Raw genomic sequence first — 14,208 nt, 5'->3', positions numbered from 1 at the left:
CTCAAGAGGCGGATAATTCACACCAGACGGTGCCTTTTCAGGATGAAAATATCTCATACAGAGGACAATCTATCAACAAATATTTTCTCCCCAAGTTACAAGACTCCTATCATATCATTATTATTGTTTCATTTAAGGGTTCATTTCTTGTCTGTGATTATTCGACAGTCGAAATGAAAAACTACAGTCCCTCGGTCCGCATAAAACAAAGATTTTTCGGGAGCAAAATACGTATGGGAGTATCGAATAACGAAGGAGTAGTGCTAGAAATGCTATTTCTTTCCCGTGCAGAGAATCCAATTTTTTTTTAACTACTAAATCGATTTTTGCGACAAAAATTTTCCACTCCGGCGCGCTCTCTGCATGTTTGGCGCAAAAAAATTCTTTTTCGATAATTTTCAAAAAACTATTTTCTCGGCACAAGTAAAACTTGTTTGAGAACATTGTCGTTTTTCTCTCAAAAATATCTCATACAGAGGACAATTTATCAACAAATATTTTATCCCCAAGTTACAAGACTCCTATCATATCATTATTATTGTTTCATTTAGGGGTTCATTTCTTGTCAGTGATTATTCGACAGTCGAAATGAAAAACTGCAATCCCTCGTTCCGCATAAAACAAAGATTTTTCGGGAGCAAAATACGTATGGGAGTATCGAATAACGAAGGAGTAGTGCTAGAAATGACATTTCTTGCCTGTACAGAGAATGCAATTTTTTTTTAACTACAAAATCAATTTTTGCGACAAAAATTTTCCACTCCGGCGCACTCTCTGCATGTTTGGCGCAAAAAAAATTCTTTTTCGATCATTTTCAAAAAACTATTTTCTCGGCAGAAGTAGGGGAGGTCGGGGTAAAACGGGCACTTGACTGTTTTTTTTAATGTTAATGACGAGTTGAAATGTTGATGAAATTCAATATATTTTTTTTCAATACAAAGAACAATTCTTTCCCTGTGTGACGAGCCTAAACTGAGCTCAATAGATAAATTTGTTTCTGAGTTATGAACAGTTAGAAAAAAGTCCAAAGTGTCCATTTTACCCCACCCTCCCCTAAGACTTGTTCGAGAACTTCGCCGTTTTTCTGTCAGTGTGCCTATGGAAAATCACCGGCCGGCAGAATGGCCTCTCTCGCCGTAAGCCTCCATCGCTCATCATTGTCCAAGACAGGCATAAATCTCGATACCCCCATTTCAGAAATCTGCATGCTCTCTTTGGCACTGCAATTACTAGTCAACCGTGGAATCTCCAGTAGTGAACTTACATATGTATGACTGCACGAGTGCACGCGATACCTCGCCACGTCTCTGGATAGAGAACTATTCCCCTATGTGATCATAAAGATCAACTTTCTTTTCCAATGATTGACCACTGAGATGATGAGAAACCCGTGAATGTTTCGATGATACATTTATCAAACTACTCGTCTTTATCCCAAAGTCAACGTCAACTCTGTAATGCACCAGGGGCCCGTCCACTCTTCACCAATAAATTGCGAAATTCCGGAACTCGTTGATTTAATTTCGCGATAAAAAACCCGGAAACGCGTTTTCAATTTTAAAACCCGCTGTGTCACGCACCGCATTTGTCAGTTGCCCGATGCACACTGACGGGCAAATGCCGACGACAACTCAGTATCCACCGCAAATGGTATAACACTAGGCGTAGCGACGTTCCTGCGCCCCCAGAGTCGTTGTATTCACGAGTTACACAATTTTCTCTATCTAATAAGCGCATCCCAGCCGCGAAACCGGTGAAATTCCGAGATATACTATTTGAACTTGGGCCCCCAGGTATACGTATTGTGGTGGTGAATGGGCAGGGGTTCAGGGACGGTGGAGGGCCCGTTGGGTACCCGGTGAAATGCACTTTCTTTTTTTGTTCGGGATTCGGAGGAAAACCGAGATTCTTCACTGTTTTTATTTAGGAGAGATTTTTGGGAGTTCGACTTGAGGCCAGGGTTGTTCTCGGAGTATTCCGTCAGAACGAATTAATTTTATTTTAGAATTTGGTGAGAAAATACTCATGGAAATTCGGTATTTCTATGGATTTTAGAGGGATTGTTAAAAAATGTAACTTAAGATGTCCGTCCCTCTGGGAATTCGTGGAAGATTTTAGAATGAAGAAAGGCTCAGAACGGTATAAAGTCCTCGAGAATTTTCTAGCATTTGTCACGTCTAAATGTTGATTTCAATGAAAATTTTTTTAAATATAAATAACAGTAAAAATAAGAGAAGATTAAGAAAAATGAACTTTACGATTTATATCTCCCGACTAAATGGTCCGATGGGAACGAATCAGGCTCATTTTCAAGTTTGAAAATGAAAAACAAAATGTCCATTTTGCCCCACCACATGTGCTTTATAAATTTTACAGAGCTGCGCCAAAACTTCAATAGTAAAAATAAAATACGCGAAGGTAAGGTAAATGAAATTTCATAAATCATTAACATCTCCGGATTAAATGCGCCAATTCAAGCGAAAAAATGTTTGAATTTTACTCGACCGATCTCTTGAAATGTACGACTAAAAATTTAATTCCCTAGCAGGTAAAAGACTAGGTGGATTTTTTCAGCCTGTAAATAAATTTAATAATTCCTCAACAATTGCATAATTTCAGTATTTCCCACTGTATTTATTTCACTGAAAATAAAATACGCGAAGATAAGGTAGATAAACTTTCATAAATCATTAATCTCCGGCTGAATGCTCCGATTCAAGCGGATCACATCTCATTTTAAAATAAAAAAACCCTGTAATTAACGATAAAAAATTCAACTCTCCAAAAGGTGAAAAAACCAATAAGCGTCGCAATTCAATTCCTCCAATTAATTCAATACTTCCCCAACAGCTGCTTAATGTCCCTGTTCTCAACTCCATTTTGCCCCACTCCTCCTATTTATTTAACAAATATTAAATCGCTCATAAGCCCAGTCCCGGAAACACACCGAGAAACATCCGCTCCCCTGCGCTCTCCCGTTACTCCAATATTTATGTTACCCACTCGATAACGATATACTTATTATTGAACGGTTTGTTGCTATTGCGACAGGAAAAATGGCATTATCGATCGTCATTTACCCTGAAATATAAGGAGGAGCGTTGGAAATATCGCATTGGAAGACGATCAGCCAGTGCATCCACGTAAATTGCATGCCAGGGCCGTGCACGTTCAAGGATTGACCCTGCTGTTACCAACAACAGTCGCATCAGCACTGCACAATCATAATTGTCACTCTCATTCTCCATTCCTGGATCTTTCCCACTTCAGGGTCATGAATTCATAGTCATTGACCCAATAATACAGCCATCGATAATTATTGACACATCCACGTGACATGAAATTGTACAATTGCATGACACACGGAATTTAATGCGTAAGGAAAACCGGTTGTGCCCCGGCCGATTGAACCCTTTTATCCCCTTGATTTTTGTTTGTTCATTCGGAGTCGTAAAGTCCAAGTCGGAAGGAAAATTTCAGAGAGGAATCCATGGTGATTTTTAAACCTCGAGGGCACCTATTCCCCGTTCCAGGATCTTCAATTAGTAATCACTGACCCAATAATGCAGCAATTAAAGATTACTGACATCTCGGAATTTATTGTGTGAGGAAAACCGGTTGTGCCCCGAACGAAACCTTTTTATCCCCTAAACCTTTTTATCCCCTTGATTTTTGTTTGTTCATTCGGAGTCGTAAAGTCCAAGTCGGAAGGAAAATTTCAGAGAGGAATCCATGGTGATTTTTAAACCTCGAGGGTACCTATTCCCCATTCCAGGATCTTCGATTCGTAATCACTGACCCAATAATGCAGTAATTGATGATTACTGACATCTCGGAATTTACTGTGTGAGGAAAACCGGTTGTGCCCCGAACGATTAAACCTTTTTATCCCCTTGATTTTTGTTTGTTTATTCGGAGTCGTAAATTCCGAGTCGGAAGGGAAAATTTGCGAAAGGAATCCCTCGTGACTTTTAAAACCCAAGGACAGCCACTCGCTGAAATTCGAGGACGCACGTTCAGATATCAGCGTTTATCTCCCTCGACATTCAGGAGGACTGATTCCAGCTGCGATTGTCATGAATTATTTTGTCATTATAGTAGCACGTGGGAGGGTTGACAGTGGGGGGTTGCGCTTGACATTGGGCGCTCGTGGGTCATTACAGCAGAAAATAGATTTTGGCTGGAAGTTACGTGTACTGTTCGTCATGTAGCGATTGACGAAAATATCGAGGGAATTCTGTCTTCCGTGTCATTGTTTTCGTTCTGAAATAGACAATCGAACGAGTCAGAAACTCATTTGTTATTACTACTTGAAGGGGGAGTGTTGATTTATTTCAGATATTTTTGGCGGTCGCCGGTTTTAATTGTTTATTTTAGGGATATTTTTTTGTTTTTATGGAGAGGTGTTTATTAAAATGATATATAATTTGTAGAACTTAATACATTCATACGCAAGCATGTCAATATTTTGGACAAACCGGTATTTCTCCAATGGAATTGACTCATCTGCTATTCACCAGTCGACAAAAATATAGAATTAAAAAATGGATTAACTGAAAAACCCGGAACTTAAAATTTCAGCGAACGATTGATTGATTTATTCAAATTTTCGGTGATTTTGTTGTTCCTCAAAGTTGCTCTCAAGAATACCTCCCGCCAAAATAAAGTTTCGTCATTAAAAAATAAACCAGTCTCGTGATAAATGTGTGTAAAATTATGAATAGAATCTTGTCAGCCGGGATCTACGCAAACATGTCAATATTGTTAAAAAAATCACGTCTTTCAAATAAAATAGGTTCTGTATTTTTGTTGATTTGGTTCATGTGTTATTCACAAATCAACAAAAATACAGAATTAAAAAATGGAATAACTAAAAAACCCACACATTAAAATTTCACCAAACGATTCATTAATTTATTCAAAATTCCGCCGATTCGGCAGTTGCAACGTCACTCTTAAGAATTCTTCCCGTCAAAATAAATTTTCGTTATTAAAAAATAAGCCAATCTCATGATAAACTCGCGCAAAATTATGTCAATATTTTCAAAAAACTCATGTCTTCAAATGAAATTGGTTCATCTGTGATTCACAAATCAACAAAAATACAGAATTAAAAAATGGAATAACTAAAAAACCCACCCATAAAAATTTCACCAAACGATTCATTAATTTATTCAAAATTCCGCCAATTCGGCAGTTGCAACGTCACTCTTAAGAATTCTTCCCGTCCAAATAAATTTTCGTTATTAAAAAATAAGCCAATCTCATGATAAACTCGCGCAAAATTATGTCAATATTTTCAAAAAACTCACGTCTCCAAACAAAATAGGTTCATCTGTTATTCACCAATCGATTCATTGATTTATTAAAAATTCCACCGATTCTGCAGTTCCAACGTCGCTCTCAAGAATTCTTCCCGTCAAAATAAATTTTCGTTATTAAAAAATGAGCCAATCTCATGATAAGCTCGCGCAAAATTATGTCAATCTTTTAAAAAAACTCACGTCTCCAAACAAAATAGGGTCATCTGTTATTCACCAATCGATTCATTGATTTATTAAAAATTCCGCCGATTCGGCAGTTGCAACGTCGCTCTTAAGAATTCTTCCCGTCAAAATAAATTTTCGTTATTAAAAAATGAGCCAATCTCATGATAAACTCGCGCAAAATTATGTCAATCTTTTCAAAAAACTCACGTCTCCAAACAAAATAGGTTCATCTGTTATTCACCAATCGATTCATTGATTTATTAAAAATTCCGCCGATTCTGCAGTTCCAACGTCGCTCTCAAGAACGTCTCCCGGCAAAATAAATTTTCTTTATTAAAAAATAAATCAGTCTCATGATAAACTCGCGCAAATTATGTCAATCTTTTCAAAAAACTCACGTCTCCAAACAAAATAGGTTCATCTGTTATTCACCAATCGATTCATTGATTTATTAAAAATTCCGCCGATTCGGCAGTTGCAACGTCGCTCTCAAGAATGCCACCCGGCAAAATAAATTTTCGTTATTAAAAAATAAGCCAATCTTATGATAAACTCGCGCAAATTATGTCAATCTTTTCAAAAAACTCACGTCTCCAAACAAAATAGGGTCATCTATTATTCACCAATCGATTCATTGATTTATTAAAAATTCCGCCGATTCTGCAGTTCCAACGTCGCTCTCAAGAATGCCTCCCGGCAAAATAAATTTTCGTTATTAAAAAATAAATCAGTCTCATGATAAACTCGCGCAAAATTATGTCAATCTTTTAAAAAAACTCACGTCTCCAAACAAAATAGGGTCATCTATTATTCACCAATCGATTCATTGATTTATTAAAAATTCCGCCGATTCTGCAGTTCCAACGTCGCTCTCAAGAACGTCTCCCGGCAAAATAAATTTCCGTTATTAAAAAATAAACCGATCTCATGATAAGCTCGCGCAAAATTATGGATGGATCCGTGCCAGGCGCGATCTACGCAGTATTCCCCTCGAAAATTGGAAAACTCATTTTGTTACAAAAATAAATCCGAATGTGTGAATAAGCCATTTATAGGATCATATCGTGTCTGGCTGCACGTAAGCGCAACTTGGGTAGGTTTATTTAGGTGCGCGGAAATCTTATGGATCGCGAGTTGTGTATCATCCATGTATAAATGGAAGACGAGCGTCACAGGAAAGTTGCGTCAGGAGGGGGCATTCTGTGGTTTCGGCACGCCGATTTTTTAGTTGTAATCGGAATTATGCAGTGTAGAGTATTGAGTAATGCTTGATCGCGTTACGCAATCGGTATTTATGGGGCATCATTCCGGACGGAGCGCCGGTATGGACGATGTTATGACGATTAATAGGCTCGAGTAACGTATTGAATTTCATTTCGATAAAGCGAGGGGAGAGATAAATCGATCTTGAATTTGATCTTGATCGGTGATGGTGGGAGGGACAAAATAATGACAGAGACGAAATTGGACGGAAAATGAAGCGCAAATATTTGTGGATGTCCCTTGCACTTTCATTTTATTTTTAGTTTGAAATTATTTATCGTCAGAATCCCCTTTGTTAATTTATTCGCCTCTCAAAAAGAATTAATACAAACATTTTCTACTATTTAGAGAAACAAAGCATTTTTTAAATTTGTCATTAAATAACAGAGCTTTGGTTGTAGCTACGTTTGACCCTAGGTTACCGCACACTCTGCAAATCGCACTGATTTGATTATTTGAAGTTCGAAGGCTTCATTTCTGATGGATTGTAATCTTCGAAGATAGCACGTTTTCTTAATTGATTCTTAAATAATCAGATTTCCATCAAAGATATTTTTTCAAAATGGTAGTGAATTGCAGCAGTTTTAAAAAGAATAATAAGATAACGAAAAGTTTATAGAATTCGTGAATGTTGAAAGACATGTTGTTTTTTGCGAAATTAGATGAAACGACATTTTTTCGTTATTTATTCATAAACATTGCGTTTCCCTTCCTAAAAATATTTTTTTGAGATGATAACAAATTTTTTTATTTAACATTTTGAATTTAACGAGTAAAAAAATTAGATTGCCAAAAATTTGAACAATTGGTGAATGTTAAAAGAAATGTAATTTTTTGAAAAATTAGATAAATGAGATGAATGATAACAAATGATAACAAATTTCTTCAGCTTTGAAATTTCACAAGAAAAAAAAAATTTCCAAAAGTTTAAACAATTGTTGAATGTTTCAAAAAAAAATTTTTCGGAAAATGTTTTAAAGGCGTCAATTATCTATTTCCCCAAATTTCCAAATCGAAAATACGAAACTGTGAAGTTTCCTCAATAAATTAATTGATGAACAAAGTCAAATTGATGTTTTTAAATGAAAATATTACGGAGTACTCACCAGCCTGGGAACAGCTTGGCTGCCTCGGCGAGGATGTCCCGGAGGAGAGTGGTGGCTGGTGGTACGTGGGGTAGTACAACCGGTGCAAATACCCCGCAAACACCGGAGCTTCTGCCGTGGCGAGCTTCATACTTGCTGAGGTAATTCGCCAAGTACCCGAAGAGGCGATAGTGCGATGGGGGGAGACTCAGCAGAAGCTGGTGTGTCCGTTCTATCCAGGTCTCTCGATTATTCGAGTGATATTCTAGGAGAAGATTTCATTCATTTACAACTAAAACTAGTGAAAAAACAGTTTAAATTTTTTGTCAATTTGAAAAATAGCTGCGTAATGAATTGAATTCAATTAATAGTTTTAGCAGTCAGAGTCATTTAGTCATGGCAGTTTTTCATGTTGAGTTATCATTGATATTTTAATAACAGCTTGAATATTCAAAGTCATTATGAAAATTAAAAATTATATTCAATTGAATGAAGATGTTGAAATTTCGTGAAGTCAAAAATGTAAACAGTAATTTTCCAGCAGTGTCATTCCACTTTGCACGGAATTATTATTTTTTAAAACATTCGTTGTTTGTAAATAAATAATTGAGATTGTTTAAACTTTCAGAAAATTTTTTTTAGGCATGAAATCGACTTCTGGTAAAATTCTGAATCTGAATAAATTTGTACGATTGCGAATAAATAATTTTTATAATGGAAAAGTGATTGTTTATAAATTATTTATAAATACTGCTCCTAATTTTTAAAAATTGCACTTTTTAACTTATTTCATTAATCGCCGTCCAAAAGCAAACTTCATAATTTTTTTTATTCTTAAAATGCTTAAAATGTTTCTAAGAATTTGTTTTTTATTTTTTATTCTTAAGATTCTTAAAATGTTTTCTAACGGTTCAATATCAAGCCTCAAATTCAAACCTGGAAACTTTAAATAATAAAATTGTTGCAAAATGTGGCTCAAATGAAAGCTCTGACATTCGACAACAAAACTAGAGAAGTATTTCGCTGGAGAAAAAATAGCCAAAGTCCTCGGATATCCTCAAAGTGAAATAAATTGATGCACACGGAGAAAAATGTTCAGTAAAAAATACGGACCTCCCAGTTCGCTCACTGATTACGGAATCGGCTCAGAAAATTTAATTGACGATCGTAATTTTTCCCAGGAGATCCGTAAAAATTACGGAACGCTCTGGAAAAATTCCGTGATTTTATGTAAAAATTACACGACAGTTCCGTAAAATGTCCTACAACCACATTTCGCTCCGGAATTACGTAAAAGATACATAATTTTTATTGAACATTTCCCTCCGTGCGCAAATGAAAAATGAAAAAAACAAAAACGATTTCGATTTTTTTGATGGAAAAATAAAATGACTTACGGCCGTGGATATGAATGAGCTGAGCAACGAGGGAGGAGGGAACGAGTGGCTGTGGCAGTTCCTTGAGGTACTGCCTCAGCATAGTGGCCGCAGTTGAGGGGCATGCTGCCCCCTCGAGATCGGCATCGCCCCGTCTCTCGAAAGCCGCCCTGAGCCGCTCAGTCAACCGAGGACTGCCCCCCGAGAGACGAAAGACCGACGCGCTCTGGAAGCCGTGATGCTCGATGTACCCGCAGAGCCGATGCACCACGTAGGGAACACCAGTGTCCAGGTAGGAGTCAACAAGCTCCAGTCGAGCCCCGAACACCCGTTTAGACTCGGCACTGCTGATACCGCGACCGAGGAGGGAACCTGTCAGCACGCGTTTCACACGCGCCAATCGCGACTCGTCCTGTTGCAGACGATAAACCAATTTTATCAGTTCAGGGGGAGATAGCTCTATCATACACGGACGAAAAAATTTAATAGAAAAACCTATCGAATTCTTTAGAAAATTCTATTGAATTTCTATTGAACTGTTCTATTAGTTTTTGGCCGATTCTATTGAAATGTTCAGTAGAAAATATTCAGTAGAAAGAGTCAATAGAATTCAATTTTTCTATATAACTTATTCCATTGAGATATTCTCTATAGAATTTCCTCGGCTTAAATTTTTCAAGTTTTTTCGTTTGATTTTCTTGAGCAATTAAAATAAATTAAAATCATCAAAAAATTGAGACAAATAAATAATGAATGACTAATTGAATACATAGATAAATAAATTAATAAATGAATAAAATAAATAGCCTTGACTTTGACGAGTTTTTCTATTAAATTTTTTCATCCCTGGAGATATGAAAATAAATTTTTTTCCAACACTGTATCCATAGAAATACAGAAACTACAAACCAAAGCAATCAAAAAAAATTAAATCAATTAAAAAATTGAGATAAATAAATAATGAATGGCTAATTGAATACATAAATAAATAACTGAATAAATGAATGAATAAAATAAATTGCCTTGACGTTGGTGTTCCGTTGACGCGGTTCAATCGGACTCTCGGGCGGAGATCCCTGACAATGACTTTGATGTTGATGTACTTCCTGCTGCGGGCGTCTCATCCCAGTCCGTCTGCACCGCGACCCACTGCCGCACTGAGCAATCACAGAAATTTAAATTCCATATTCCACCCATAATCCTGATCTATAAATACTGCCACGACGACGTTGATACTCACAATGCACTCTTTCGCAGCTCTCCACAGATTGAAGTATATCACAAGCGATCCGTGAGCCGTGTTCAACGGCAGTTAGCAAAATTGAAATTTTCCCGAGTGAAATTTTCCCGAAACAACGACAATTCACTTCGAAAAATATCGATATCGTCCAATAGTCACAGGATGACAATACATCGAGGTACCAAAACACCGGCAAAACTAATCGTGAGAACAGTGAATTCTCCCTAAATTGGATTACAGAGGAATACTTTACAAGATTACCGACGACTTTTCCAAGTAATCCTGTTAACAACTCGATGTTTTATCCACTCAGTTCAGTGTAATTAGATCGATAAAAATCAATAGCTCATCGATCCAGGTGATAATTGTTGGCTATTAACAAGTGCTCGTGGTTCATGTCTCTATCACGACACATTATATCGACAATATTTTTTTTTATCGCTTCCGAGGCGACGGATAACACCCTATGGCTGCTTCAAAAAGTGCGTAGACACCAGGCGTAGAGTAAGCATCGAGGGTACAGCCGACTTTGTGCTGATCTACTACTCTCTCACTGACCTACTTTGGAGTTTTTAGCAATTCAGCTTGACAGCCTTCAACCCCCACTAATCAAGGGACACCTACCACCCGGTCACCAAGACAATTTTCTTCCCTGCCCTCGCATCCTTCTCCGGTTTACATCAACCGCCTCGATGTACTTATCAATTTCCTGGAACAGTCCATTTGTTTTTGGTTGTAGTGATTGTATTTTTGGACATTCTTTTCGGCCCGAGGCTTCACGCACGAAAAAATTTCACTGAAAAAGCTGGCGAATTCGGTAGGAAATTCTGGTGGATTTCTGCTGAGCAAAAGCCAATAGAATCCGATTTTTCTGTGTAACTCAGGCTCTTCAGATATTTTCTGTAGAATTTCCTCGGCGCAAATTGTTTTTGTTCTATTTTTCTTTTCTTCTCATCAAGAAAATCAAACAAAAAACTTGGAAAATTTGGGCCGAGGAAATTGTATGGAAAATATCTCAAGGGAATAAGTTGTTTAGAAAAATCGAATTCTTTTCGGTTTTTCAGATTCGGCCGAAAACGAATAGTTAAACTTTTAATAGAAATCCAATAGAATGGTCTAGCGAATTCGTTAGGGTTTTCTTTTAAATTTTTTCATCCGCGGTTATGTGAAAATTATGAAAATTCATTAAACCTAGCGCTTTTTTTGCAAAATCCTACTGAAGTTCGCTTGGAATTCTATTAAAAAATTATACATTGTTTAACGTCAATTCTATTAATAATTATGCAATTTTATTTATTTAACCTGTCATTTTATTAAGAGATATTTATCGAAAAAAAGCAATAGATTTTGATTTTTCTGCGAAAATTCTTGGGCACAAATTTTCGGGAATTTTAATTTTATAATAAAATTCAAGAAAAAAAATCTTGATCCAGAATTTTTATAATAGTAATCTCAATAGAATGAGTTTTATAGTAAAATTAATGTCTATATATTGTTTTCTATAAACAAATATCTGCGGAATAAAAATATCTTTTCAATAAAATTTGTGCAATAAATTTTTTTAGTAGAATTCCTTCCGATGCCGATTTTTTATTAAATGTTCTCGTACGTATCCATGAAATTCTTCTCGTGATATTTAAAAATCTACATGTCGACAGATTCAAATGTCTACTAATGATTTGGTATTCATTAACAACTATTTTCACGTTTTTTCTTCCAGCAGGCTTCGATGGGCAGCAGCCTGAAGCCTTGAATAAATGAATTAAGCCGAATTGAATTAGCTTTCGATCGTTAGTAAAGTGCGTTGCGAAGGGATACTGATGAGTCAACAAATTAACAGTGAAATTGAATCAATTCCCTCGAGCAGACTCGCGAAGATACTGGAACATTCGCAAGGCTTCATGCTGACATCCACTGCAATTTCAGATTTCTCGTTTTTAAGTGGAATGTCACTCCGCACTTTTACTTTCATTCAACTTTCAATGCAACTTTACGGAGATGATGATGACATTCCGGGGGGGAGTCATCACATCTTCGGTTCAATCGTCCGCGATTCGGGTTTTTCTGCGACGCAATTGGAGGGTTGGGAGGTCATTGCAAAGACATTGTAAACAAATACAAGAAAAAAGGAAAAATGGATGAAGTGCAGACAGCAAGTTAAATTTTTTCGACTGATCGATTTCGATTTTAAAAAATTTGGGGCTTAGCTTCTCGAAATTTATGGGGTAATAATTTTTGAGGAAAATGGGAATACCTGGGCTCTCCGTCTCCACTCATGCCAAAACTATCACTTCAGTGATTCACGTAAACCTCCACATGCGGCACGACAACCCTCAGCAACAATCACTTGAAAAAATACCCTCGGGATAATGAATGTTATTCACCCGTTTCTGTTTATAAACGGAAATGACGTTTGTTTTCTTAATTATCCCGGACCACAGACGTGCAAGCGTCTTCGACTGGTCTTCGGCGACGTAGACCGTGCCAAGAGAAAATTGACTATTTTTCCAGTCTTATGCGCATGACGCGCATGTGTCTTCAACGAGAATTGCACAAGGTGCGATCAATAAGCGAGAGCGGGATTCACGGCGTTGAACGGTCAGTAACCGCGAGGATATTTGACGCTCTGTGGTACATGCAGTCTATATAGATCACTGTGTCAAGTCATTATAGTTGACGTTCAACTGACGTTTGGGGATTTACGATTCAGGGGGTCATTATGAATTCCGAGGGGGAAACGATACGTTTGATTCAAGAATTTTGGGAGTACCTTGAGTGAATATGGTCTTGGATGAGGAATATTCCATTCTTGAATTGAAATTTTCATTCTCGAATTGATGAGGATTTTTTGCTTTTGAATTTGACATTTTTTCTGATCAGCTTTTTCGATTATATAGTTGGGGTGTTGAATTTTTTTTATTGGAATTTCGGATGCACTTCGCGGAAATTCTTATCACATTTCAGGAATTCAAGTAATTTTAGGGCAATGATTTCTGGAAAAATCATGGAAATCTTGAAATGTGGAATTTTTATTGAAGAGTAGAATAGAAATCGTTTCATTCTCTATTTTTTTTTCTGATCAATTTTTTGGAATTTATAATTGGGCTGTTGAAGATTTTTTATTGGAATTTCTGATGCACTTCGTGAAAATTCTCCTCACATTTCAAGATTTCAACGAATTTCCGTTCATCAACTTTGCGAAAAATTAGGAATTTCCATTTTCGAATTAATATTCCGTGTTATAATATTCAATGTTGTGCATTAATAATGTAATTTCGCAAAGTGATGAATAATCGATGGAATTTAAGAGATTTCGTCTATACTCTAAAAATTCTTTATTAACAGATAAAGAAATTACAGATGTCTCGGGAAATACATAGATTCGTACGTGATATATATTCCTAATATCTATCAGGCTTTTTTATTATCACATACTTTATATCAATAAATGTAATAATGACCATATACTTTATGTCAGTGTGTTAAATAATGAACTGTAAAAGGGATATTTTGAATGTCTCTGACTCACGAAGGCCAAAGAATCAGGTTACACATGATCGTGTACATTATCACCCTTGGTATTGTGCAATTACACGTCCCTCTACCGAACAGACAATGGTCTGTATAAAAATATATTCAATGTTACTTCTAAAAATGATTAATGCAACATAAATCAGTCTTCCGAAGGAAAGGCGAGTAGCTTCGTTCCACGTGGGAAGATCTTTAAATGCAAAAAAATGAAAAAATCCAAACCA

General features: G+C 36.6%; 1 protein-coding gene across 4 annotated transcripts in view; it reads right to left on the bottom strand.

Annotated features, from left to right (window-relative positions):
* LOC107041878 (protein FAM13A) overlaps positions 1 to 12,921 on the bottom strand; it is a 24,421-nt gene extending 11,500 nt beyond the window's left edge. Inside the window, exons 1-5 of one of the 4 annotated variants that reach the window (XM_015262686.1) lie at positions 12,708 to 12,921; positions 10,454 to 11,162; positions 10,236 to 10,370; positions 9,235 to 9,625; positions 7,859 to 8,102 (exon numbers count right to left, since the gene is read on the bottom strand). In XM_015262686.1, coding sequence (XP_015118172.1) covers positions 7,859 to 8,102; positions 9,235 to 9,625; positions 10,236 to 10,337 — 737 coding nt within the window. In that variant the 5' untranslated portion in view covers positions 10,338 to 10,370; positions 10,454 to 11,162; positions 12,708 to 12,921. Of the gene's footprint in view, positions 1 to 5,312; positions 5,406 to 5,504; positions 5,582 to 6,270; positions 6,278 to 7,858; positions 8,103 to 9,234; positions 9,626 to 10,235; positions 10,371 to 10,453; positions 11,163 to 12,707 lie in introns of those variants that run through there. The other 3 variants (XM_015262701.1, XM_015262698.1, XM_015262695.2) reach the window with 3 other exon arrangements.
* Positions 12,922 to 14,208: the final 1,287 nt, after the last annotated feature.

The sequence above is a fragment of the Diachasma alloeum genome, unplaced genomic scaffold, assembly GCF_001412515.2.
Source record: "Diachasma alloeum isolate Michigan unplaced genomic scaffold, Dall2.0 Dall_scaffold_00179, whole genome shotgun sequence".
In the NCBI taxonomy this organism is placed as follows: domain Eukaryota; kingdom Metazoa; phylum Arthropoda; class Insecta; order Hymenoptera; family Braconidae; genus Diachasma; species Diachasma alloeum.
Note: the sequence above shows the minus strand (reverse complement) of the source record. Positions and strands in the feature narration are given on the sequence as shown.